At 46.2% G+C, this 22,908-nt stretch overlaps 1 protein-coding gene across 22 annotated transcripts in view; it reads left to right on the top strand.

Annotated features, from left to right (window-relative positions):
* Positions 1-22,908, top strand: part of DMD (dystrophin) — a 2,092,562-nt gene that overhangs the window by 2,004,440 nt on the left and 65,214 nt on the right. For all 22 annotated transcript variants that reach the window (XM_053201917.1, XM_053201921.1, XM_053201923.1 and 19 more), the window contains 3 exons: positions 18,045-18,211; positions 20,403-20,514; positions 22,366-22,502. In XM_053201917.1, the coding sequence (XP_053057892.1) occupies positions 18,045-18,211; positions 20,403-20,514; positions 22,366-22,502 (416 nt within the window). The remainder of the gene's footprint in view (positions 1-18,044; positions 18,212-20,402; positions 20,515-22,365; positions 22,503-22,908) is intronic.

The following is a 22,908-nucleotide window of genomic DNA, read 5'->3' as shown; positions in this document are numbered from 1 at the left end:
ATGTGTCTAGTTCTCACACCTTTCCTCATCTGCTTCCGTAACCACCCAGAGTTTGCTCTCACCACCCTGAAGCAGCCTCTCCCTACGATTTGTGCCTCCTGTGCTTATGGGTAATGTTGTTACTGTTGCTGCCGACCGTCACACTTGACCGTTGTTCCCGTGGATTCCGTCCTGAATCCTCACCAATCCTTTGAGGAGAATGGAATGGGCAGGCTTTGGGGGTCGGGTTTTTATTGTTGTTTAGATGGACGAGTAAATTGCCGCTGCCCCTCAAGGCCCTGAGCTGGTGGAAGGCTTTAATTCCTAGTCCATTGTCCCCAAACCCCCACTCACCACCTCAGTCCCAAATGTGCCCTTTTTGATTCTCCTCTCCACCCTCCGAAGGTGAAATAACAGGCGTTTTCTTTGGCTCCCTGCTGGAATATGAGATAACCACGCGGGAGCACGGGGGGCTTGGGGGTAAGGGGAATGCCCATTCTGAGAAGTTGAGTATTGGCAGTTGGGGGTTTCTAGTAGGACGTCGTGCTCACTCTGTGTGTGCCGAGCACTGTTCCTTCGGTTTGGGAAGCCTCTCACCTGGGTAGTAATTGGCAATCGGGTTGAACCGATCCCTTCTGTGTACTTCGCAGTTGACGTCTGGGACCTGGCAGGCTTGTCCTCAGCCTAACTTCTACAAATGCATTCCTTGTATCGCAGAAAGAGAAGGTGACTTCAGAAGAGAACTTCTTTTGAGTTGGGACAGTGAGAAAGGTGTAGCTTCTGGTTGTAGACAAGAGCCTAGAAGGGGCCGAAAGAGAGCGGTGTATTTTCCTGTGCAGCGCTCAGTGGGGGATCTTTTCAAGGTTTCCTTAGCTTGGATCCAGATCCCTCCGTTCGGGACACGGATGGTGGTGATGGTTCCCCAACAATATGAATGTCCGTCAAAAAAAAAAAAAAAGTCGGGGAAGAAACCCCCACGTTGCTCCAAAACAGATAGAGAAGGAACCCACCATCAAGTGCAGGTACGATGTTTTGCCCACTTACAAATCAGTATAGGTCTTTCAAGGAATTATCTAGTAAGCCAGGAAATGAAGGTATACCTGTGGATTTAAAAAAGGAAAATCTACCCTAAATTTATGGGTTTGACAGCGGTACCTTCCTTGAGAGTAAACAAGGCAACCAGGGTAATGTTCCTACCTTAGAAGCCTATTGCAATGCACACATATACTGGGAAACAGACCCTGTGGGGATAGTAGAGGTGAAGTTGTGAAACTAGTTTGTTGCAGTTAATGCATCATCATGTCATTCCTCTTTGCATATTCCACGGACACAACTCCACTGTCAGACTATGTTGATCCTTCTGACCTGAGTGAGGCCAGGCCCGTCCCGGAATTGAGTCGCACAGGCGGCCCAGACTGGAGATTGCCCACATGTCTCCTTTTTCGGATGAGAAAACTGCAGCCCGGAGAGGCAGAACTTACTACGTTCCACCTACTGCGATTCTTGCACGTCAGATCTAGACAGAAGGCCCAAGTTCCCTGTGTTCCCAGCCAGTATTTCCTTCTGCTAGACCATCTGAGTGGAAATAGGTGGTTTGGACCAGTTCACATACTAGACTGAACAGAGAGCTAGGAAACGTGGTCTTTTGTATGACGTTATGGTTGTAATAGGATGACACCGATAAATGAACACCCTTACCGCTACCCCCACACCCGTGTGCACGCTCGCCCACATGCCCCATGATCTTTATTTAAGACCTTCTATTCCTGGGGCACCTGGGTGGCTCAGTCTGTTAAGCGTCTGAGTCTTGTTTTGAGCTTGGGTTACGATCTCGCAGTTCATGGGATCAAGCCTCCCCCCCCCCCCCGTGTCCGGCTGTCCTGCTTGGGATTCTCTGTCTCCCTCTCTCTCTGCCTTTCCCTCCCTCCCTCCCTCCCTCCCTCCCACGTGCGCGCTCTCGCTCTCTCTTTCTCTCAAAATAGATAAATAAAAGATCAGTTCCCAATTGCAGCTGACTAGTCTTCCTGCAAATAAAACCTGCTAATAGTGACTCTTAGGTGGGAAAGCTTTATACCGTTAAGTGACTCCAGAAAAGAGGCGTGCCCCTGTAAATTGGATTGTGGCAGTGCCCTGAGAAGTACCCCCTTCCCCCATGATAGTTTGTCGTGTTCTCTTCTGTAAACATTTGAAGGACTTTATTGTTTAGATGGAATCAAGTATACCCACTTGATATTCAGTGTGCTTCCCCTACAGGAGCTTGGGCACCAAAATCTGTTTATTTTATATCTGTTGCCTGCCTCCTGTTGTATTTATGCATTCAAAACGACTAAGTTGCTTTTTCATCTGTCTTCTGAAATTTTATATTCAGGTGACAAAAATGAATATCCTCTATGTACAGTTGCTATAATAGAAAATGATACAGAAACAAGAATAAACTACAACCTCAACTATTGAAAGCCTGTCTGTCTCTCTCTCTCTCCTATGTAAACCATCATTCTAGAATAACTGGAGTAGTGAGTGGCCGAGTGGTTACGTGCCTGGGCCCTGCAGCCAACTGTCTGGGTTCAAATCCCAGCTCGGCTATTTCCTGCCCTGGACATGTTTTTGAACCTTTCTGGCCCCTGGGTTTTGGGCACTTGTGAGGGCCAAGTGACCATTAGAGGCAGAGCACTTAGAGTCCCCGCAGGCACATAGTAGGTACTTACTAAGTGTTAGCTTACAGTGATCTAAAGCGTCTTGCAACATGAGACTGATGTGCCAAGATTAACAATTCCTTTTATCTATAGCCGGCCATCTGTAGACTTTATTTTAGAGACCCTTGACATACTGTTTTCTCCAGGAGTGTTAAAATACCATGCCAGGACACCTGGGAACCAGTGTGACAGCATTCCTCATGCCAGTCGATCGCATTTTACACCATCCATCCTGAAAATAGCTCCAGAAAATTCTCCTTTGCTTAGGTTTGGCTTCTTGTTCAGTAACCAAAATCTGGGCCCTTCAGTTCCAAAGGCATTCTTTTTATACCTCTTTGGGTGGTAAATGTTGAACTCCTGCTTCCTTGAACTCATAATGGATATTGACTCATAACTACAATATTAGTAAGTTACTCCAATTTGGTATTCATAAACCGAGGTAGTATCACTAGCGTGAGGTGGCCATCGATTGCTTCTCAGTCGCTGGTTTTTAAAATTATAAGCTACGGTGGGTTTAGCTTCATAGTTTTCCATTTAATTTGTTGTGGTTTGTGTCATTAACTTCTCAATGTGAGGTGATGGTTATTTTCTTCAGTATTTTGGAAATAGGTTTGTGTTGTAGTCGGAACCTGCTTCATTCCCACCAACAGTGCAGGAGGGTTCCCGTTTCTCCACATCCTCGCCGGCATCTATAGTCTCCTGATTTGTTCATTTTGGCCACTCTGACCGGCGTGAGGTGGTATCTCAGTGTGGTTTTGATTTGTTTTTCCCTGATGGGGAGCGACGTTGAGCATCTTTTCATGTGCCTGTTGGCCATCTGGATGTCTGCTTTAGAAAAGTGTCTATTCATGTCTTCTGCCCAGTTAGACACTGGATTATTTGTTTTTCGGGTGTGGAGTTTGGTGAGTTCTTTATAGATTTTGGGTACTAGCCCTTTATCTGATATGTCATTTGCAAATATCTTTTCCCATTCTGTCAGTTGCCTTTTAGTTTTGTTGATGGCTACCCAAGGGATACAGGAGTGCTGACGATGCATAAGGGCACTTGTGCCCCAATGTTTATAGCAGCACTTTCAACAAGAGCCAAATCATGGAAAGAGCCTAAATGTCCATCAACTGACGAATGGATAAAGGTATTGTGGTTTATATACACAATGGAATACTACTTGGCAATGAGAAAGAATGAAATCTGGCCGTTTGCAGCAACATGGATGGAACTGGAGGGTATTATGCTAAGTGAAATAAGTCAGGCAGAGAAAGAAAGACACCGTATGTTTTCACTCATATGTGATCCTGAGACACTTAACAGAACACCATGGGGGGAGGGGAAGGGGGGGGAAGTTAGAGAGAGGGAAGGAGGCAAACCATAAGTGACTCTTAAAGACTGAGAATAAACTGAGGGTGGGTGGGGGGTGGGGGAGAGGGGAAGGTGGCTGATGGGCATGGAGGAAGGCACCTGTTGGGATGAGCACTGGGTGTTGTATGGAGACCAATTTGACAATAAGTTATATTTAATATAAGAAAAAAACCTGTTTCATTCACTTAAACTGCTAAGGAAAATAAGCAGTGTGCTTTTCTTTGCTCTGCCTTCTAAAGTAGTAGTTCGTTGTTGTGACCAAATTTTTCCCTCCCTCCCTTCCTTCCTTCCTTCCTCCCTCCCTCCCTCCCTCCCTCCCTCCCTTCCTTCCTTCCTCCCTCAATGTTTCCCTTCCCTTGCCACAAGAGTCAGAGGTGCTAATGAAAAAAAATTTTTTTGACAGCCATGCTTTTTCAGTTCGAAGGGTATTCTAGACTCCCTTTAATAAGTTCACCATTAAATTTTTTTTAAACTTTTTTTTAATGTTTTATTTATTTCTGAGAGAGAGAGGGAGACAGAATGTGAGCTGGGGAGGGGCGGAGAGAGAGGGAGGCACGGAATCTGAAGGAGGCTCCAGCCTCTGAGCTGTCAGCACAGAGCCCGATGTGGGGCTCGAACCCACGAACCGTGAGATCATGACCTGAGCCGAAGTCAGACGCTTAACCGACTGAGCCACTCAGGCACCCCAAGTTCACCATTAATTCTAATTCACATGGAAACTTACCCAAAAAACTCACGGAAACGAGGAAACATGAGTTCAGTAAAGCCAGTTTGTCACTGGCTCATAAATTGAATTTTAATGGAAAATTATTTATTTGTTTGTTTGTTTGTTTAGAGAATGAATGTGAATGAGTGGCGGGGGAGGGCAGAGAGAGGGGGGGCAGACAGAGGATCCAAAGCGGGCTCAGCTCTGACAGCAGGGAGCCTGATGCGGGGCTCCGACTCGCCAACCACGAGATCATGACCTGAGCTGAAGTCAGAGGCTTAACTGACTGAGCCACACAGGTGCCGCATTAACGGAAAATACCTTCTGCAAAGATTATTTAAGATGAAGGGACCGGTAAAACTTCCTCCTGGGATAGCCTTATCTGTTCATCCAGGGCCTTTAGTGTACCTTGATTCTCTAACAACTAGAGGTTTTTTTGTTTTGGGTTGGGTTTTCTTTTTCTTGACATCTGATCAAATATTGCAAGCTTTTTCTTTCTTTTTTTAAAGGTACATTAAAAAACAAACAAACATGGGGTTAAATGTATTCTGGTGGTCAGTTCTGTGAATTTAGACAAATGCATTGTGTTACTGTCACTGCAGTCGGGACCCAGAACATTTCCATCGGCCCTGACGTTCTCTCTTGCTAGGTTGCCAGCCTGCGTGCTCCCGGTCTCAGGAAACCATGACTCTGTTTTCCGTTCCTATGGTTTTGCCTTTCCCTCAGCTGGATTTCAAATGATTGTAGGAGGCAGTAATAGAAGAGCTAATGTTATATTTTGTACTTGAGCAAAACCTGCCCTGATACGTACTTGAGAAAGTATGTTTTGTTGATATCTACACAGACAGATGCGTTTTACCGTGTATATAGGAAACCCTTCTGTTCGGTAAGAGCCAGCATAAACTCGTGTTGAGGATACTTACGGATTTGCAGAGATTTAAGAATTGGGCTTATGTTCCCTGGAGCCATGGTGTTAATTGGTTTATTAGTCAGGTGGAGTGGAGAGCCTGAGGTCAGGACAGTTGTCCTTGAACATGTAAATGAAGAGTGGATAATCACTGTGTGTTATTGTTTGGGCTGATTGTATCTTTAATGGGTAATTCAGAGTCCTGATTAATATTTAGAGCTGTGACTGCTGGCCTCCAACCTGCTCATTATCTTCAGAACTTTAAATGAAATACCTAGTTTCTACCCAAGACAGCAGTGATGGGAAACCTTTTACTTCTCGTCTCACAAACACAGCTCTTGACCTCTCCATCCTTATTTCAAACATGAAAAGTTTCCGTAAATGTAGGGATTCTTCAAGTCCTTTTTAGGCCGAAAATTCACAAGTATCTGGGAAAAGCACATCTCAAGCAGAGAGTGAGGGGATGTTTTAGGAACACTGTAGCCGAGGCCATTAATGCCATTTCCCCTCCCCTGTAACATTTATTAAAGCCCTCCCCCATGAAGGGGTGATTTGGAAGGAACGTTGGTCTCCAGCCAGTGTTGTGTTTTGGAAGAACTTCCAGCATGAAGAAGAGGAGAAAGGACAGTGCAGTGAGCACCCATACATCTCCTGTGTACGGCCCGTGGCTTAGCACTTTGTCCCGTGAACAGTCCCCTTCTGCTCGTTCCGTTCCTGCGCCTGTATTTGAACATACACACACAAGCACAGTTTTCCCCTTTATGCTTTAAAAGCCCACGGGCATCACACCAGAAAACATAAGCCCGTAAGCACTTCAGCACATGGGTTTGTTTGTTGTTGTTGTTTTTTTTTTTTTAAAGGACTTTCTCCTCCGTAACTGCAAAGCTCTCATGGTGGAAATGTAACATCCTTTCAGTAACATCACGTAGCATGCAGTTCGCACTGAAATTTCCCCATGGCCCTGGAGCGTTCCTCATGGGTGGCTATTTGCTCCTAGGATCTAGTCAAGGGTTTGTCTTGGATTTGCTTGTTGTGTCTCTGTACTTTCACTTAATTGGAACAGTCTCCTTGCATTTTTTTTCCGCATTCATGACACTGACATTTTGGGAGTTCAGGCCAGTTCTCTTAAAGACTGTCGTGCATTGGGGATTTTTCTAGTTATTTCTTCCTGATGAGATTCAGGTGAACTTTTTTTGGGGGGGGGGGGCAGGAACACAACAGAGGTGATGTTGTCTGCGCGCTACATCACGTCTGGAGGGACAAATGAATACCTTGTGTTTTTTTAACTGATAATGCTAAGTATGTGAAGGACGCGTCTGCCACATATTTCCACGTCAAAGTGTCCTTTGCCCTTTGGAATCAGGAAGTCATTGGTGCGATATTTGGGGACCGTGAATATCCTATTCCTTAACACCCTTTCACCCTATAATTATAGCCTCCAGCGATGACCCTTTTCTAATTCAGCGATTGGATTGGTGGTGGCGGAAGAGCAGCTTTCCATTCTACCTTTCTTTGCGTACGCAGTAGCTGGGTTTCTTCTGTCAAGAGGCGTTCCCGTGTCTCCCCTCTCCGTTTTTGACTTTGCCCGCGGACATCCCATGTGATGTTGAATGTACCAGAGATGAGATTGCTCCTGACTGAGCTGCCTTCGGATGCTCCCTTTGCCATGGCATTGCCTAAAGAATCGGCCGTGCTTTTTTCCTCCGTAGCGATGCAAACAGGGATCTGATAAATAATACGTTCCCGTTTGCTACTTCAGTATATGTTGACCCGAGCCTGTCAGCCTTTGTAGGTCATACGTGCCGTTGCATGCAGTACCACAAAGAAGGGGGAAGGGAGGTGATCGGAAAAGACAGGAGTGTTAGGGCACCTGGGTGGCCAGTCGGTGAAGCATCTGACTTTGGCTCAGGTCACGATCTCCCGGTTCATGGGTTTGAGTCCCGGTTCGTGGGTTCGAGCCCCGCATCGGGCCCTTTGCTCGCGGCTCAGAGCCTGAAGCCTGCTTCAGCTTCTGTGTCTCCCTTTCTCTCTGCCCCTCCCCCCATCTTGCCCTCTGTCTCTCTCAAAAAATAAACATTGAAAAAAATGTTTTTTAAAAAAAGCAAAGAGAGGAGCGTGTGTTTATCACAATGGTTTTTGACAATTCACTTTGTCCTTTCAGATGGCTGTCCGTAGGTCAGTGCAGAATTTTGTTGGAGATTTAAGCAGCTGGGCATTGTCTCGGGTAGGCCTTGCTTAGGTCTCAGAGCCTCTAGAACTCTCCAACAGGTTAAAGATTGAAAAGATTTCAGACATCAGCTGTTCCCATAGGACATCACTTGTGTTTTTCCTTTTTTAAGACTGCTTTATGTACACGTATTGAAGTATTCGGTTAATAGATAGCCTTGAGCTGTTTCCTTAACTTCTTTGAGCCTTTTTTTCCTCTGTAGCATAGTTAAACATTCTATCAAGAGTTACTTGTCCTCAAGTTTGTTCATTTCTCCTATCTTCTCTCTTTAGTAATGAATTAATTTTTATACTTCAGAGTTTTAAAGTGCGCAGTTTGATAATTTTTGACACGGGTACACATGATGACTCCAGCACAACAATCAAAATGAGCATATCTATGATCCCCCAGAAGTGTTTTTTAGGCCCCTTGGGAATGCCTGCAGGTCCCCGGTACCCACCCCCACCTTGCGATGATAACTTCCCCGCTCTCTGTCACTATAGACCCCCTCGCATAGTCTGTAGTTCTAGGCAAATGGGATTTTATAGGAGGTACTCATTTTTGCCTGGCTTTTACTCAGCATAATTCAAATTTATTTTTATTGTGTGTATCCATATCGTTCCCTTTTATTTACTAAACAGTATCCCATTCTATGGGTATTGCGCAGTTTGTGTTTTTTTCCTCCCGGTTTTTTTTTTTTTTTTTTTTTTTTAATTTTAATTCCAGTGTAGTTTACATACAGTGTTTACTGTTAGTTTCAGGTTACAGTACAGTGTTTCGTCACTTACATGTAACACCTGGTGCTCATCACAACAGGTGCTCTCCTTAATGCCCATCACCTGTTTCACCCATCCCCCCACCCCCCTCCACTCCGGTGACTGTCAGTGCTCTACAGTTAAGAGTCTGTTTCTTGATTGGTCTGACCGTCTCTCTTTTTAACTTTTGCCCATTTGTTTTGTTTCTTAAATTCCACATTTGGGTAAAACCACGCTGTGTTTGTCTTTCTCTGATGTATTTCACTTAGCCGTAATACCCTCTCGATCCATCCACGTTTTTGCAAATGGCAAGATTTCATTCTCCTTTAAGTTCTTTTTTTAATGTTTATTCTTTTTTGAGATAGAGCACGAGCAGGGGAGGAGGAGAGAGGGAGCGAGAGGGAGGAGCGGGGGAGACACAGAATCCAAAGCAGGCTCCAGGCTCTGACCGGTCAGCGCGGAGACCAATGCGGGGCTCGAACTCGCAAACCGTGAGATGGTGACCTGAGCCACACAGGCACCTCTCATTTCTTTTTTTATGGCTGAGTAATATTCCATTACAGACCCATGCACACGTACGCACACACAACATATCTTCTTTTTCTAGTCATCAGTCATTGGCCGCTTGGCCACATTGGCCACTTGCTTCCATAATAATTTGGCTATTGGGAATAATGCTGCTGTAAACGTTGTGGGGCCTGTATCCCTTTTTGATTAGATGCTAAATGTTCTGAATGGAGAAGGCAGAACAGGAAACGGATCACCGTGCTCATTTCAAAGCTTGGTCGTTCCCAGCAAAGATTGCCTGGTCTTCGGGGTAACGACTCTTGTAACAGAGATAGCAAGGACAGCAAAGAGTCCTGTGCACACAGTGTGGCCTTTCACTTGAGACCAACTCTTGTCTGAAGAGAAGTAGCATAGACTAAAAGCAAGATGTGAAGCAGCCTTGTGTGGAATGTCCCATCAGTATTCCCTTGTGTCCGTGACTCTCACCTCCTGAGCAACTCACATGTAAAGCGCGAGTATCTCGCGTCTAAGAGGATCAAAGTGCCGCCTTCCTTCTGTTTTGTGACGTGCGGGTTTTGTATAGTTTTATGGGAGACTTTTTTTTTTTTTATCACTCGTTTGCTTTTCATAAAAATTGGGATTGTTTGGAGGAAGAGTCATTAATATTCTTTACAGCTCATTCTTGTTCCTCCTTTTATGTCCGTTGCTAGTGCAGACTTCTCTCTTATGTAAAATATTCCACCGATGCCCTTGGTAGATTTAGAGGTTGTTAAAGAAATCGTAATAACAGCTCAGGGAACAGCCAGGAACTGCCTGTCCTATACCGTCTGACCCTGGCTGGCCATTCTCCTTGTGGTTTTAAAGTCTCTGTGTACACACTAATGCACAACACAGTTTGGGTCAATTTAAATTTAGCAAATCTTCCCAAACGCGAGCATTTCACAATCAGGGCCAGAAGCGTTGGGTTGTGAGTGATGAATGCCTTTATCTCTTCACAGTGGTAGTGTTATTGAAATGGTTGTTTGGATTTATGAAGGGGATATTTTACTAATGGAACACCATATGAAACTTGTAAAAAATCCTTGGTTTGTCCTCGTGTTGTCCCTAAATTTACCTTCTTCTGTCCGTGACACTGTTTGGAAATTCTGTTCATGCGTGGGAATGTATTCAACATTTATATATTTAGTTATTATTTTTCTGTTTTTAATGTTTATTTACTTTGGGGGAGAGAAAGAGAGAGAGACAGAGGCGCAAGTGGGGGAGGGGCAGAGAGAGAGAGGGAGATACGGAATCCGAAGCAGGCTCCAGGCTCCGAACGATCAGCGCACAGCCCGACGCGGGGCTCGAACTCACAAGCCGTGAGATCATGACCTGAGCTGAAGTCGGACGTTCAACCGACTGAGCCACCCAGGCACCCCTGGTTATTATTTTTCTTATAAATGGGCAGGACCTCTCCTAAATAAAATCACAGCACACGTGCATGCACGTATACACGCACGTGTGTACGTGCACATACACACTCTCTGAAACCAACTGATTGGGATAATTATTTGCCATGAATAAATACATTTCTGCTGCTGTTTATCCTGGAAGACATTGCATAGGGTTGTCTCTTTGAGAAGCAGCTTGATTTCAGATCTGAGTCTATGATTTTAGCAGGTTCCCTCAGGACTTCTAGCTCGGTTTTGTTTTTTGTTGTTGTTGTTTTTTTTTTTTTTTGTTTGTTTTTTTTTTAGTCCTTTTTCTTTCCTCTGGGGACAATGTATTGACCAATGTGGTTTTCATCTCCCACTTAATAGCGGAACAGGCCTCTCCTGGCTTCTCCAGTTCTGTGTTGTAGAGGGCAGCTCCCTCCTCGCTGGTTGCCCACAGGGCTCCAGGGATGTCTGGTGCTTAGTTAACACTAGGTCCCCGTGTTGGTTTCTGAATTTTGCCACGTGACCCGCGGTCATGTGAGATGTGAACATTCGGGCAGGGTTTCTCAGTCTTGGTACTGCTGCTGCTTGGGCCCGGATAATTCTCAGTTGGGGGGCCTGTCCTGTGCATTGCCGGATATTTAGCAGGACCCCAGCCCCTCTCTGCCAGACACCAGTAACATCCCTCCCCCCCGGTGACAACCAGAAATGTCGCCAGACATTGTCACATGTCCTCTGAGACGCGGAACCGTCCCTCCCTGAGAACCACTGACCTCTCGAGCATGGCGTCCTGCCTTTGAGTTTCCCTGCAGACCTGGTTTCCAGTGTGAAGTTTGTATATTCCTGTGTTTTAGGCCAGATCATTCTAAACATGTCCTCCATATTTACAAAGAGACTTTTAGCCTTTTGGTGTACGATGTAATACGAGACAGACCCACAGAGGCACTTATTTTAGAAAGCATTTAAAAGTCAACTTGAGCCAGTTGGAGAATGTTCTTCCTCTATCTTCTCCTCCTTAGACAACCCTTCTGGGTTTAATTTTGTTGCTCTTTCTTTCAGGGTGACTCGGCAGTTTTTTGTTTTGTTTTGTTTTGTTTTTTAATTCTAACCTCATTCAGATACTCTAATCCTTCCTTTTTTTTTTTATCGTGGTCACGCTGCAGCTTAATTCCTGTCCCCTCGTTCAACCCCATTCAATTCTGCAAGCTTGGATGGAGGGGATGGAAGCTAGTTCCTGTCTTTAGGTTTAGACATGTATTGTTTTTAGGTTGTTAATTCTTTTTTTTTTTTTTTTTTGAATCATCTGAGAACCACTGGGTAGTCTCTTGCATAACATTGACTTCCCTTTCTACAGTTTTTCAGTTTGTTAAGCACTGTCATGTTTTTTTCAAAAACCTCGAAGTTGAGATGCTCACTGTCCACTCTTAAAAGTACAGTGTATGTGTTTGTGGTAGCTGGGGTGTTGGGCATGCTGAGAAATATTCCCATCCCGTTTCCTCTGCAGCCACGAACTAATACTGTTATCCCGATAGAAAAATGAGCGTTCAGATTGACTCCGTGGCAGCCACTTAGGGCCTGGTCCTTTGGTGCCGAAGGGTTTACGGAAAGTATAACATGAGAGAAACCCCAAAGTTATTCTGAACCCCGGCAAATCCCCCTAACTCCAAACTTTCCATGTGAGGAAGTGGCGTTTCAGGGAGAGAGGGCAAGGTCATCCTTGATACCGAGAGAAACGATCGGAGGCCTATATGTAGGCCAGCAAATAATGGCACCTAAAAGGATGATTTCAACTCGGTACAATCATACCTGCCCTTTGTCCTCAACAGCTTCCTCTTCGGCCAATCTGCCCTTATTTATTTTTTCTAGAAGGCCAAAACGTCATTTTAGCTGGGGTTTAGTTTTAGTTCTGTCAGATCTTTATGGAAGCTTTGCCTGGTTTTTAATTCTTTCCTTCTTTATTGCCAAACAAAAGGAGAGGGAGTATACCACCAGGATACAGGATGGTTTGTAGTAAAAATGAAAGATCGAAACAGAAAGAGAATGTGAATCCCCGTATCTCGTCTTCGGTGCTGTCAGTTGGCATCGGTGAGCAGTTTTAAAAGAGCCAAAATGATGGATCTCCCATCCTGGGAGCTAGAAAGAACCTTGAGGATTTCCAGCCTTTAAACACAAGAGAATCTATAGTATTTTGAAAAGGCAGAACATTCTCTAGCTTCCCTTGGTAATTCACACTAGTGCTTTAACAACTTTCTGCATCAGGAAATTCTGTATGAGTTACAGCCTAAATCGTTCATGCTGCTTAAGCCTGTTTCTTCTTGTTCTGTCCTCAGTGGAGGGATCGAACAGCTGGTCGCAGGCCCCTATGCAAGAGCCATTCACATAATTGAAAACTGTTATTAAATCGCCCCTTCAGCCACTCTTTCTGGCACATTCTCTTTTTTTGTTCTTGGCTAAATAATCCCAATTCCCTTAAACTGTTCGCATAGGTCTTTCAAACCCTTTAATTATCCTTGTGCCTTTCTGCCAAGCCTTGTCTAAGTTCTGGGTCAGCTGTAGCCACCAGAACTCGACAGCATTTTCTAAGAAGGGTTTGAACAGTTCTGAGGGTAATGAGACCCACTTCCTCACGCTGTACTTGCTTTGCCTTTAGTTATACGTCGTGGTCATGGTGTTTCTTGCTTTCTTTTTTACTGTTTTACACCTGCATTTGTTGCTGACTCACGGTCAGAGTTTTACTTGCCGTCTTCTGCAATGAATAGGAGCTTTCTGTGCTTATCACACTCCCTGCATTAAGCGTGAAGTTTTCCTCCGTAGCACGTCTTTTAATCCACCATTGAACACACGATCATTTAAAACCGAGTCGGAAAAAAATATCTTAGGGTCAGCTTAAGCAACAGTAAATCCACGTTTTCAGGAGGAATGAATTACTGCTGCTCGCCATTGTACTGGCTGTCTGTACTGGTTTGTCTCCAAGCTAGAAAGGGTTTATTTTGATAAAGTTCGTTTCTAGACCAGTGGAGCAAGAGATGGTTAGAGGACGTGTTGCAGCTGAAACTTGTAGCTCCTTTGACAGAGTCTCTCATTGTGCTTTTGTGTACAAGGTGGAAAAGCGAGTGCAGCGGACTCCGCGGTAATAGAACCGGGGGGGAGTCCTGGTTTAACCAGAGAAGGCTGAATCCTGGATTTGCGTCGGCCCGAGCTGCCCGCGCACTTTTGCGGCAGTGGCTCCTGGCCGGCCTTGGCCCTGCTTGATATTTTCACCACTGACTTTTTTTTTTTTTTTTCAACGTTTATTTATTTTTGGGACAGAGAGAGACAGAGCATGAACGGGGGAGGGGCAGAGAGAGAGGGAGACACAGAATCGGAAACAGGCTCCAGGCTCTGAGCCATCAGCCCAGAGCCTGACGCGGGGCTCGAACTCCCGGACTGCGAGATCGTGCCCTGGCTGAAGTCGGACGCTTAACCGACTGCGCCACCCAGGCGCCCCTCACCACTGACTTTTTGATGAAGACAGAACACGTGCTTTCAAATGGAAGAAGTATGTCAAAAGAAAAGAAGTGTAAAAAACACCAAAAGGACACAAAGCAGGGAAGAACAGCTAATCTCTCGGCTTGGAGAGTCAGAATTCTTAAAAATTTTGATGAGATGGTACAGCCGGCCCAAACCAACAGCCCAGTCCTTGACCAAAGGGAAAGGACACAGGTCCCAACTGAGCAAGTACAGACTAGAGGAATCACTGAAAACAGCCAAGAACAGCATTTCCCATTATGCCCAACCCAGCATGAGGACCTTGTGGTGTTGACAAGCCTTGGAGTTTTGTTTTGTTTTGTTTTTTTGAAAGGTAAAGGTCTTGGGCTCACTGAATAATTAGTATGGGAAATTCTGAGGTCAGACAAAGTTTGACGTGTTTCTTTACCGACGACTCCTCAGCGTTTAGTATGTTAACACGCATGAAGAATTTTAAGAGGCAGGGGTGCCTGGGTGGCTCAGTCAGTTGAGCGTCCGACTTCGGCTCAGGTCGTGATCTCTAGGTTTGCGTGTTCGGGCCCCGCGTCGGGCTCTGTGCCGACGGCTCAGAGCCCGGAGCCTGCTTCGGATTCTCTGTTTCTTTCTGCCCCTTCCCTGCTTGTGCATGCACACGTGTGTGCGTCCTTGCTCGCGCGCACGCTCTCTCTCTCAAAAACAAATAAAGAAACTTAAAAAAAATTTAAAAAGAAAAGAATTTTAAGAGGCAGATGTAATGAGTGCAATGTTTCCGTAATCAAGTTCCATAATTCTTTTCTTGAAGCGTTTTGTTGGATGCTGGGTCTGCTGGATGCACTGGGAAATAGCCAGAGATTATACCCGAACAGAAACCCTATGTGCACGTACAACAGAATAAAAGAAAGTCATCCAGTTATACTGTCCAGACCAGTGGAGTGACCATTCCCAGCAGATCATATTTGGAAAGTAGTTTCCTAAAGGACTGTGGCAAACGAAGGCATGTCCCATGAGGAGTAAATGAAAGAACAGGGGTGAAGCAGCATGGACAGACATGACCGCTCTGGTAACATCTTGGAAGGGCTCTGTAAAGCCTGAGACCATCTGGGTTTCTGGTCTTGCCGTGTGCCAGACGGGGTTCCAAGTGCCTTTCATTCCACTCATTGAAATCTTCAAACAACCCTCTGAGGCAGGTGCTGTTTATAGATTAAGACACGGAACGGTAAGGTTACTTTGCCAAGGTCACACAGCCAGTAAATGGTTGGGGTTTGAACTCTCCGTGGCTGGATTCTGCGGCCTCTGCTCTGCTCTGCTCTGTGGATTTCAGCTCCGTGTGATGACGCGCTTTTGACAGGCGTACCTGTACTCAAGTGTTCAAGGTCATCCACTGAGGGTGTTTGCTCCCTCACCCGGCCGATGGTTCTCTAGTGGCGGTAAGAGCACACTGGCATTGCATCAGAGTTTGGACTCCGTGGTCATGGAAGGTCTAACAGTTCTGTGGTGCCGTTCCAAGAGGATGAGTTCGCTTGCACGCTCCCTTTGATCTTCGGGTTCTGTAATTCTTGTTTTTTTGTTTTTTCCAATTTCCACAGAGTACCTCTGTGATGGCGCTCTCCACAGAGAAAAGCGCTCAACCCAAGCTTTCAAGCAGTACCTCAAATTGGTAGCATTTCGCAGCTAGGAGATTCAAGGTCCAAGGGCTCATTATACTGTTAAATTTACAGTCAGGGGTAGTGACTGGACTCCTGCTCGAGTGGTGAGTTTTGTGAGCCGCATGACCCGTCGGTTTCAACCGTGGTGCGCTCCTGTCTGCAGTACGAGTAGATTCGTTCTCAGTGAGCCACGTTCCAAGAGAAGCAACATGGGTTTACAGTGCAAATACTCATTACTTGCGTGATACTACATTTTCCCATCGTATGTTCCGTTTACATTGGTCTCGGAATAGGCGCACTGCCCTCTGGTTGTGGGCAAAAGCAAATGACAGTCGCATCTATAGAAAACACTTCCATTCTCGGGCTCCAGGTATCTCCAGAAGATTTGTTTTAAGGTCACTGTAGTACGTGTTAAAAAAAAAAAAAAAAAAAAAAAAGCCCGCAAGAAGCAAGCCAAGATGCCTGAGGACCAGCCGAAACGGCAGACTGCAGGAGCAGACCCATAGGAATTTCATACCTCGGAATCAGTAGATTCTTGTTGGAAAAGTGTTTACTCGGTTAAAAGAACAACAGGTAACATTGAAAAATCTCCGCAGTGAGCCCTAGACTTCTTAGATGACCTTAAAAATGACCAGATAGACCTTGCGGCTGTTAAAAGTACAGCAGCCAAAATTTAAAACCTACTGAATGGGTTTAATAGCCGACTGGATGCTCCTCCAGAGAGACAGCGCTAGCCAGCCAGTAGGATAGAAGGGATTGTTAGAAATGAAGCACGAGGAGGGCCTGTCCAGACAAAAACGTGGGCTAGGTTGAGAAATGACTGAGAAGATTCCAGAGCTGACCAAAGACGCTAAAGATTCAAGAAGCCCAGCGACTGCGAAGAAGTATACATAAACCCGAGAAACATAACACAAGACAGGAGGAGGACGAATTACCTCCAGAGGAGCAGTAGTGTGCTTTGCTGCTGACTTGTTAACAGTAGCAACAGGGAAGGTAAAGTGGAATCATCATTCAGTGTGCTGAGACCAAATAAAAACAAACCCCCTTTGAGTCTAAACATCTGTATGTAATAAAGATAGCTGTCAAGAGTACGGATTTAGAAAAAGAGAGGGCCGCCTGGGTGGCTCCCTGGGTCGGGCATCTGACTCCTGATTTTCGCTCACGTCATGATCTTGCAGTTGACGGGTTCGAGCCCCGTGTCAGGCTCTGTGCTGACAGCGGGGAGCCTGCTTGGAATGCGCGCGCGCGCGCTCTCTCTCTCTCTCTCTCTCTCTCCCACTCCTGCTTGTTCTCTCTCTTTCTTTCTCTGTCTCTGTCTCTCTGTCTCAAAAATAAGTAAACTTTTTTTAAAGAGAGATTGCTCAGACCAAACAACCTGAGAAATTCCCCACCAACAAGACACTGAAAAGAATATTCTAAAGGGTGTGCTTGGGCAGAAGTGATCCCAGATGGAGGATGTGACGTGAAAGAGGCAATGAGAAAAAAACAGTGGATGATAGATTGCTCAGTCTAAAAATACCAAAAAAAAAAAAAACAAAAAAAAAAAAAAACCCAAAACACCTCTGCTGTCTTGTAGGGTCACCAGAGATGTAATCAAAATGCATGACTATAGTGATCCGTAAGCGATAGGTAAATGTATTTCGAGTTTTCTGAAACCAGTGAACTGTTTGGGAGGAATGGCGTTTTATGAAATTTAGACATTGAAAGGGAGAGCGACAGGGACAGACGAGAAGCAACAGGGCACCGTGAAGACAGCACTAGACCAGGAGGCCTGGATTCTGGTAGCGTCTCGGCTGCTCGGCCATCGTGCGGCCTTGGGAAGGGTTCCTCCCTCGTGTGTGTCTCCGTTTTCTAGTCTGTGAAAGAAGCTCTGGGACTGGATGAATTTTAAGGGCTCTTCATTATGATTCTGTGAAACACTGAGAAATAGATTCTCTAGGAGAAACGAGGAATCAATAATTCCTGAGTTGGTTTTTCCTTAACCTCCTGCGAGATGTTATCAGTAAGCGCTTGTATTTCACTTCCGGCTCCTTCTCAACGTGCGTGTGCAAACGCCGGAGCTCGGGGGGGGGGGGGGGGGGTGTCGAGGCTCAGGTGTGTGTGTTGCTCTCCTTCCTCCACGTGTTTGGTTTCCTCTGCTGTCTCGTCATCTAGCAGCCACACACGGGAATGGCAGTTTACCGAAGCCTCAGGGGACAGGTGGCTCCTGTGGGTGTTGGGGGGACGTTTGCAGAAAGGGGCTGTGAAAAGTGAGCCTCGTTGGGCCCCCGTTGTGCCTTTTGCTTAATTTCGGGCCCGTACTGATGTATGCCTCCTGTCCTTTCTCTTCTTGCCCTGCGCTCTCCCCCCCCCCCCCCACCCCCTTCGCCCTTCCTCCTGTCCACACAGGCTAATAATAAGCCTGAGATCGAAGCGGCCCTTTTCCTAGACTGGATGAGACTGGAGCCCCAGTCCATGGTGTGGCTGCCTGTCCTGCACCGAGTGGCTGCTGCGGAAACTGCCAAGCACCAGGCCAAGTGCAACATCTGCAAGGAGTGTCCGATCATCGGATTCAGGTATCCGGGACCCCCACTATGGCACGTTCTCCCGCGTGGTTGTCACCTTTTGGGACTTGATCTTGTATCTCCTGTGCTAGTTGCTCTGAGTTCGTTCCCTTTCCGAACTGTGGACTGCCCCGATGGCTGGGCTATTTTGGTGGCTCTGACTCATCAGGCAGGTGTCCCTTTCCACCTTCATTGTGGAGCTCCGCGGAGCCGCATCCTTGGTGGAACACGACTGACTGATGGCCTGCCTCCCCTCAGATACTTGTCTGTCGAGGGTATGCGCATTAACTGTGCCGCCTCCTTCCTGGATCCAGAAAATGTTAACCGTCTCTCTGGGGGTGTTTTCATGTGTTGGTTTTTTTTTTTTTTTTTTTTTTTTTCTGTTTATAGAAACTCTCTAAGAATCCGTTACAAAACTCAGAGATGATTCTGTGTGGGGAGACCTGTCATGGTAGCTCAGCTGCTTATTCTTCTTTTCTTCCCTCGAGTAACGAATTGTTTCAAGCAGCCCAGCGCTTCTTTACCTGTGAATCTGATTATGCTCTTTGCACGTATCCTAATGAACTTCTGAGGGAATATAAAGCATGCAAGTCAATGAAAATTTCACAAAGCGGCTAAAAAAAAATGAAAAGGTTCTTTACGAATTTACAAGTGGAAGAGATAGGAAACATAGCAGGTTATTATTCTGATCTTCGGAAAATGTCACGGAAAACCACTGGCTCTTAAATCCTCAGCCTTGTTGACCTGTTTGGGGAGATGGGCTATTTTTAAGCGAATTAATCTTACTCAACGATAATCCCGAGCCCACATTTTGAAATGATGATGTATTTAAACATCTGGATCAACATCAAGGTTTCCATAGCGATGAATAAGCCATAAAGTTGTAAACTAGCCACATAGTCTCTGCCCGTTCAGAATCTCCCTAACAGCTATGTAAATACTCTTTTTCTAGTTATGCTTAGACTTGTTTTATTTCTTTGTTTCCTAATAACTACTTTGTACCATTTGTGTGCTTTCTTTTATTCACTACTCTTTTACCCCTGGTGTTTGTCCTTCCATGCTTCATGGTGTTGACAGAGGGGTTTTACACAAACCCTCAGAGGTTTCTAAAGCCTAGGTAGACAACAGTGAGTAGGCAGTGCTCACAAAGGAACGGTTTGCCTTCCTGGTTTCTGGCAGGTAAGAACGGTGCCATGGGGGACGTGGAGGGCGAGCCCCAGGGGACGGCGTTACGCTTCCTACCTCGCTTTCCTCACCTTCCCTAGCTGGCGACGTTTATGGACGGGGGAGGGCTCTGGAGGGCCGAAGAGGGGGTTTGCGTTTAATTCTTTGACCCTTATCAAAGGAGATCATTTGGGGGACTCGGCACTTGTTTCTTATCCTCCTCCTCTCCAAAGATGGCTGGGATCTAAAAAAGGTAGCTCTCCCCCCACCTGCCCATATGTGGCAGAAGGAGTGTGTTTATTTGAATTGGCTAGGGTTCTTCTCTAAGAAAGCAAAAGGCAGGGAGAATAGGAAACAGTACCGTATACCGAGAATGGGGGGTGTGCGCCCCCCGGCACCTTACAGAGGACAGATTCTTTTGTCCACCCCGATTTTGTCTTTCCTTGGGGCTTCCCTTGGGCGTGCGTGAGAGGCGGGGTTTTCTGGAGAGAGGCACCTGAAAGAGATCAGCCACGCGACTCCCTGGAGGTGAATCGTGTCGGTCGTTCCGAAAACGTGATTGAGGCGAGATGAGTTTTAAACGAGGGTTCTCGTGTACTTTTCCTTTATTTGCGGAGATTGCTTTTTATCTTGATACGTTGTTTGGAAAATAATTGCTTCAGGAAACGTTTGTCCCCAGAACGGGTAGGGGGCCTGCAGCGCGTCCATGTCTCTCTCCTGGAAGTTCTTCCAAATTCTTGTGTTTGGTCTTCCTACTTGGTCTGAAAGGGTTCCTAGTGGAGTTTAAATAAGAGCTGAAATCATCTTCCCTCCTTCCATGTGTTTATGGCATAGTCTTCCTGCCAAAATGTTTTGATACTGTGGGAGAAGCACGAGAGAACTGTGAAGGCAGGAAGTTAATCGCTTACCTGTGGGATTAATGAACACTGCATTCTGTTTGCAGAAACAGGAGCGTGTGGAAGGGTTAGTAAAGAGTGTTCTTTGGGCATTCGATGTGAAGAAATGCCTAAGGGTGTGTTTTCGTTTTTGTTTTAACCAGGTACAGGAGTCTGAAGCACTTTAACTATGACATCTGCCAAAGTTGCTTTTTTTCTGGTCGAGTTGCAAAAGGCCATAAAATGCACTATCCCATGGTGGAATACTGCACTCCGGTAAGTCAGATGCCTCCCTGGCGGGACACTTAGCTCACCTGGGAGGAGTTGCACTTTTGCACCGTGTTGCACAGGGTGTGCACAGCTGCGATTTATAAGTTCCCGAGACGGTCCCCCCGCTAAAGGGGCTCCAGATTTACTTTATCCCTAGCGCACAGGGCAGTGCCTGGCACAGAACGAAGCCTCGGAGTTACTCCACAAATAGCACAGGATGAACGAAGAGATTTTTCATCTCTGTTTGGCGGTTGTCGAGAAGACGTTCTCAGCTGTATTTTGTTACCACCGTAGCGGTTGTGTGGAGACGTTTTATGCTGGGGGGTGTGGGGGGAGGAGGTAATGTGGGTTCCTTCGAATTTAGAATCCGCTGCTTTTGGCCAGTCTTGCTTAACTAATGCTAGGCATTTGCCTTTTTGGTTTTGTTTTTGTTTTTAATGTCTGTTTATTTTTGAGAGAGAGAGAGACAGAGTGTGAGCAGGGAAGGGGCAGAGAGAGGAGGAGACACCGAATCCGAAGCAGGCTCCGGGCTCTGAGCTGTCAGCACAGAGCCCGACGCGGGGCTCGAACTCACGAGCTGTGAGATCGTGACCTGAGCTGGAAGTCGGCCAGTTAAACGTCCGACTCTTGATCTCAGCTCAGGTCTTAATCTCAGGGTCATGAGTTCAGGCCCTGTGCTGGCCTCCACGCTAGGCATGGAACCTACCTAAAAGGGAAAAAAAAAAAAAAAAAAAAACTACTCTGTGAAATAGGTATTACTGTTATCATCCCCTTTTTACAGATGAGTACTCTGAGGCCTTAAGTAATGTGCCCAGTGTTCTAGAATTAGGAGACGGAACTTTCTCCTCAGATGTCGTTTCGAGGAAATGTTCAGTAGCTTACAGAACTTTGGGAAAATCACCGGTGAAATGGAAAGGAGATAGACTGGGTGGTCAGACACATCTGGGTGTCGGTCTGATGTTACTGAACCACTAGCTGCTGGGACTCATCAGCACCGCCGGACCCGGGAGCTTGTTAGAAATGCAACAACTCGGGCCCTGCCCCTGCCTCGTTAAATCCAACCTGCATTGTAGCAGGATCTGCAGGTAGTTGCTGCACACATCCAAGTTTGAGAAGCTCTGTTCTAGAACTTTCCTGTCTTCCATCATAGAGCCATGATCCGGCTCCTAGTGTCTTTCTCACTTTGATTCCTCTTGCAGAGGTATTCAGTGATGCAGAGTGAGCCATGCTGTGAAAGAGAGAGAGATTCAGGGGGTGAAACATGACGTCAGCGTGGATCAGATCGTTCCTTAAAGTACTAGAAAGTGTGGCCAAACCTGAGGTCAACTTTAAGACTTTAAAATTTTTTTTTTCAACATTTATTTATTTTTGGGACAGAGAGAGACAGAGCATGAACGGGGAAGGGGCAGAGAGAGAGGGAGACACAGAATCGGAAACAGGCTCCAGGCTCCGGGCCATCAGCCCAGAGCCTGACGCGGGGCTCGAACTCCCGGACCGCGAGATCGTGACCTGGCTGAAGTCGGACGCTTAACCGACTGCGCCACCCAGGCGCCCCAGCTTTAAGACTTTAGAAACGAGGTGCTCCTTTGACTTCGTTTTTTCATCATGACAGCTCGGTGAGGTATTATTACCCCCATTTTACAGACGGTCTGAGCCTTCGAGAGGTAAACAAGGTGGACAAGTTCACCCTACCGGTTAATGCTAGGCCCGGCCCGGTTTTTGTCCACCGACTTCGCTCTTGACCCCTACGGTCTCCTAAGTTACAGAATGAGTACCCCGAGGCAGAACACCGCAGTGGCCCCTTTACCTTGACCTCATTCCCTCGTGTGTCTGATCTCGGCACAATTTCCCTTTCAGACTACGTCGGGAGAAGATGTTCGTGACTTTGCCAAGGTACTAAAAAACAAATTTCGAACCAAAAGGTATTTTGCGAAGCATCCCCGAATGGGCTACCTGCCTGTGCAGACTGTCTTAGAGGGGGACAACATGGAAACGTGAGTACTGGTGAAGGCCTCTTTGAGCTCCTCTCCGCCGAGTGCCCTCCTTCACTCCCAAATGCAAACGGTCTCTCCTCTCTCTTTCTTTAGATTTTACTTTAGCTGGAAAGAGAAAAACAAGCTCATGTTCAATTGCCATTCTCTCGTGTCGGTTGTCCCCTGCCAATTACCTGTTCCAAAACTTAATCTGGATCTCCCAGGGAGAGCAGCTCCGTGACAGCTACTGCTTCCCTGATAAGAAATGTGGGACGGTTTACAAAGGAGGGATTCCAGCCTTTTCGTTGGGGTTCTCTGCCCTCACGAATCGCCAGGCGTGTGTCTTTTTTGTATCTGATTGTGGGGTCGTGCTTAGTTGCTTTTATCTCCTTGAAAGAAAATAGAGTCCCAGGAAATTTCTTCACAG

The sequence above is a fragment of the Acinonyx jubatus genome, chromosome X, assembly GCF_027475565.1.
Source record: "Acinonyx jubatus isolate Ajub_Pintada_27869175 chromosome X, VMU_Ajub_asm_v1.0, whole genome shotgun sequence".
In the NCBI taxonomy this organism is placed as follows: Eukaryota; Metazoa; Chordata; class Mammalia; order Carnivora; family Felidae; genus Acinonyx; species Acinonyx jubatus.
Note: the sequence above shows the minus strand (reverse complement) of the source record. Positions and strands in the feature narration are given on the sequence as shown.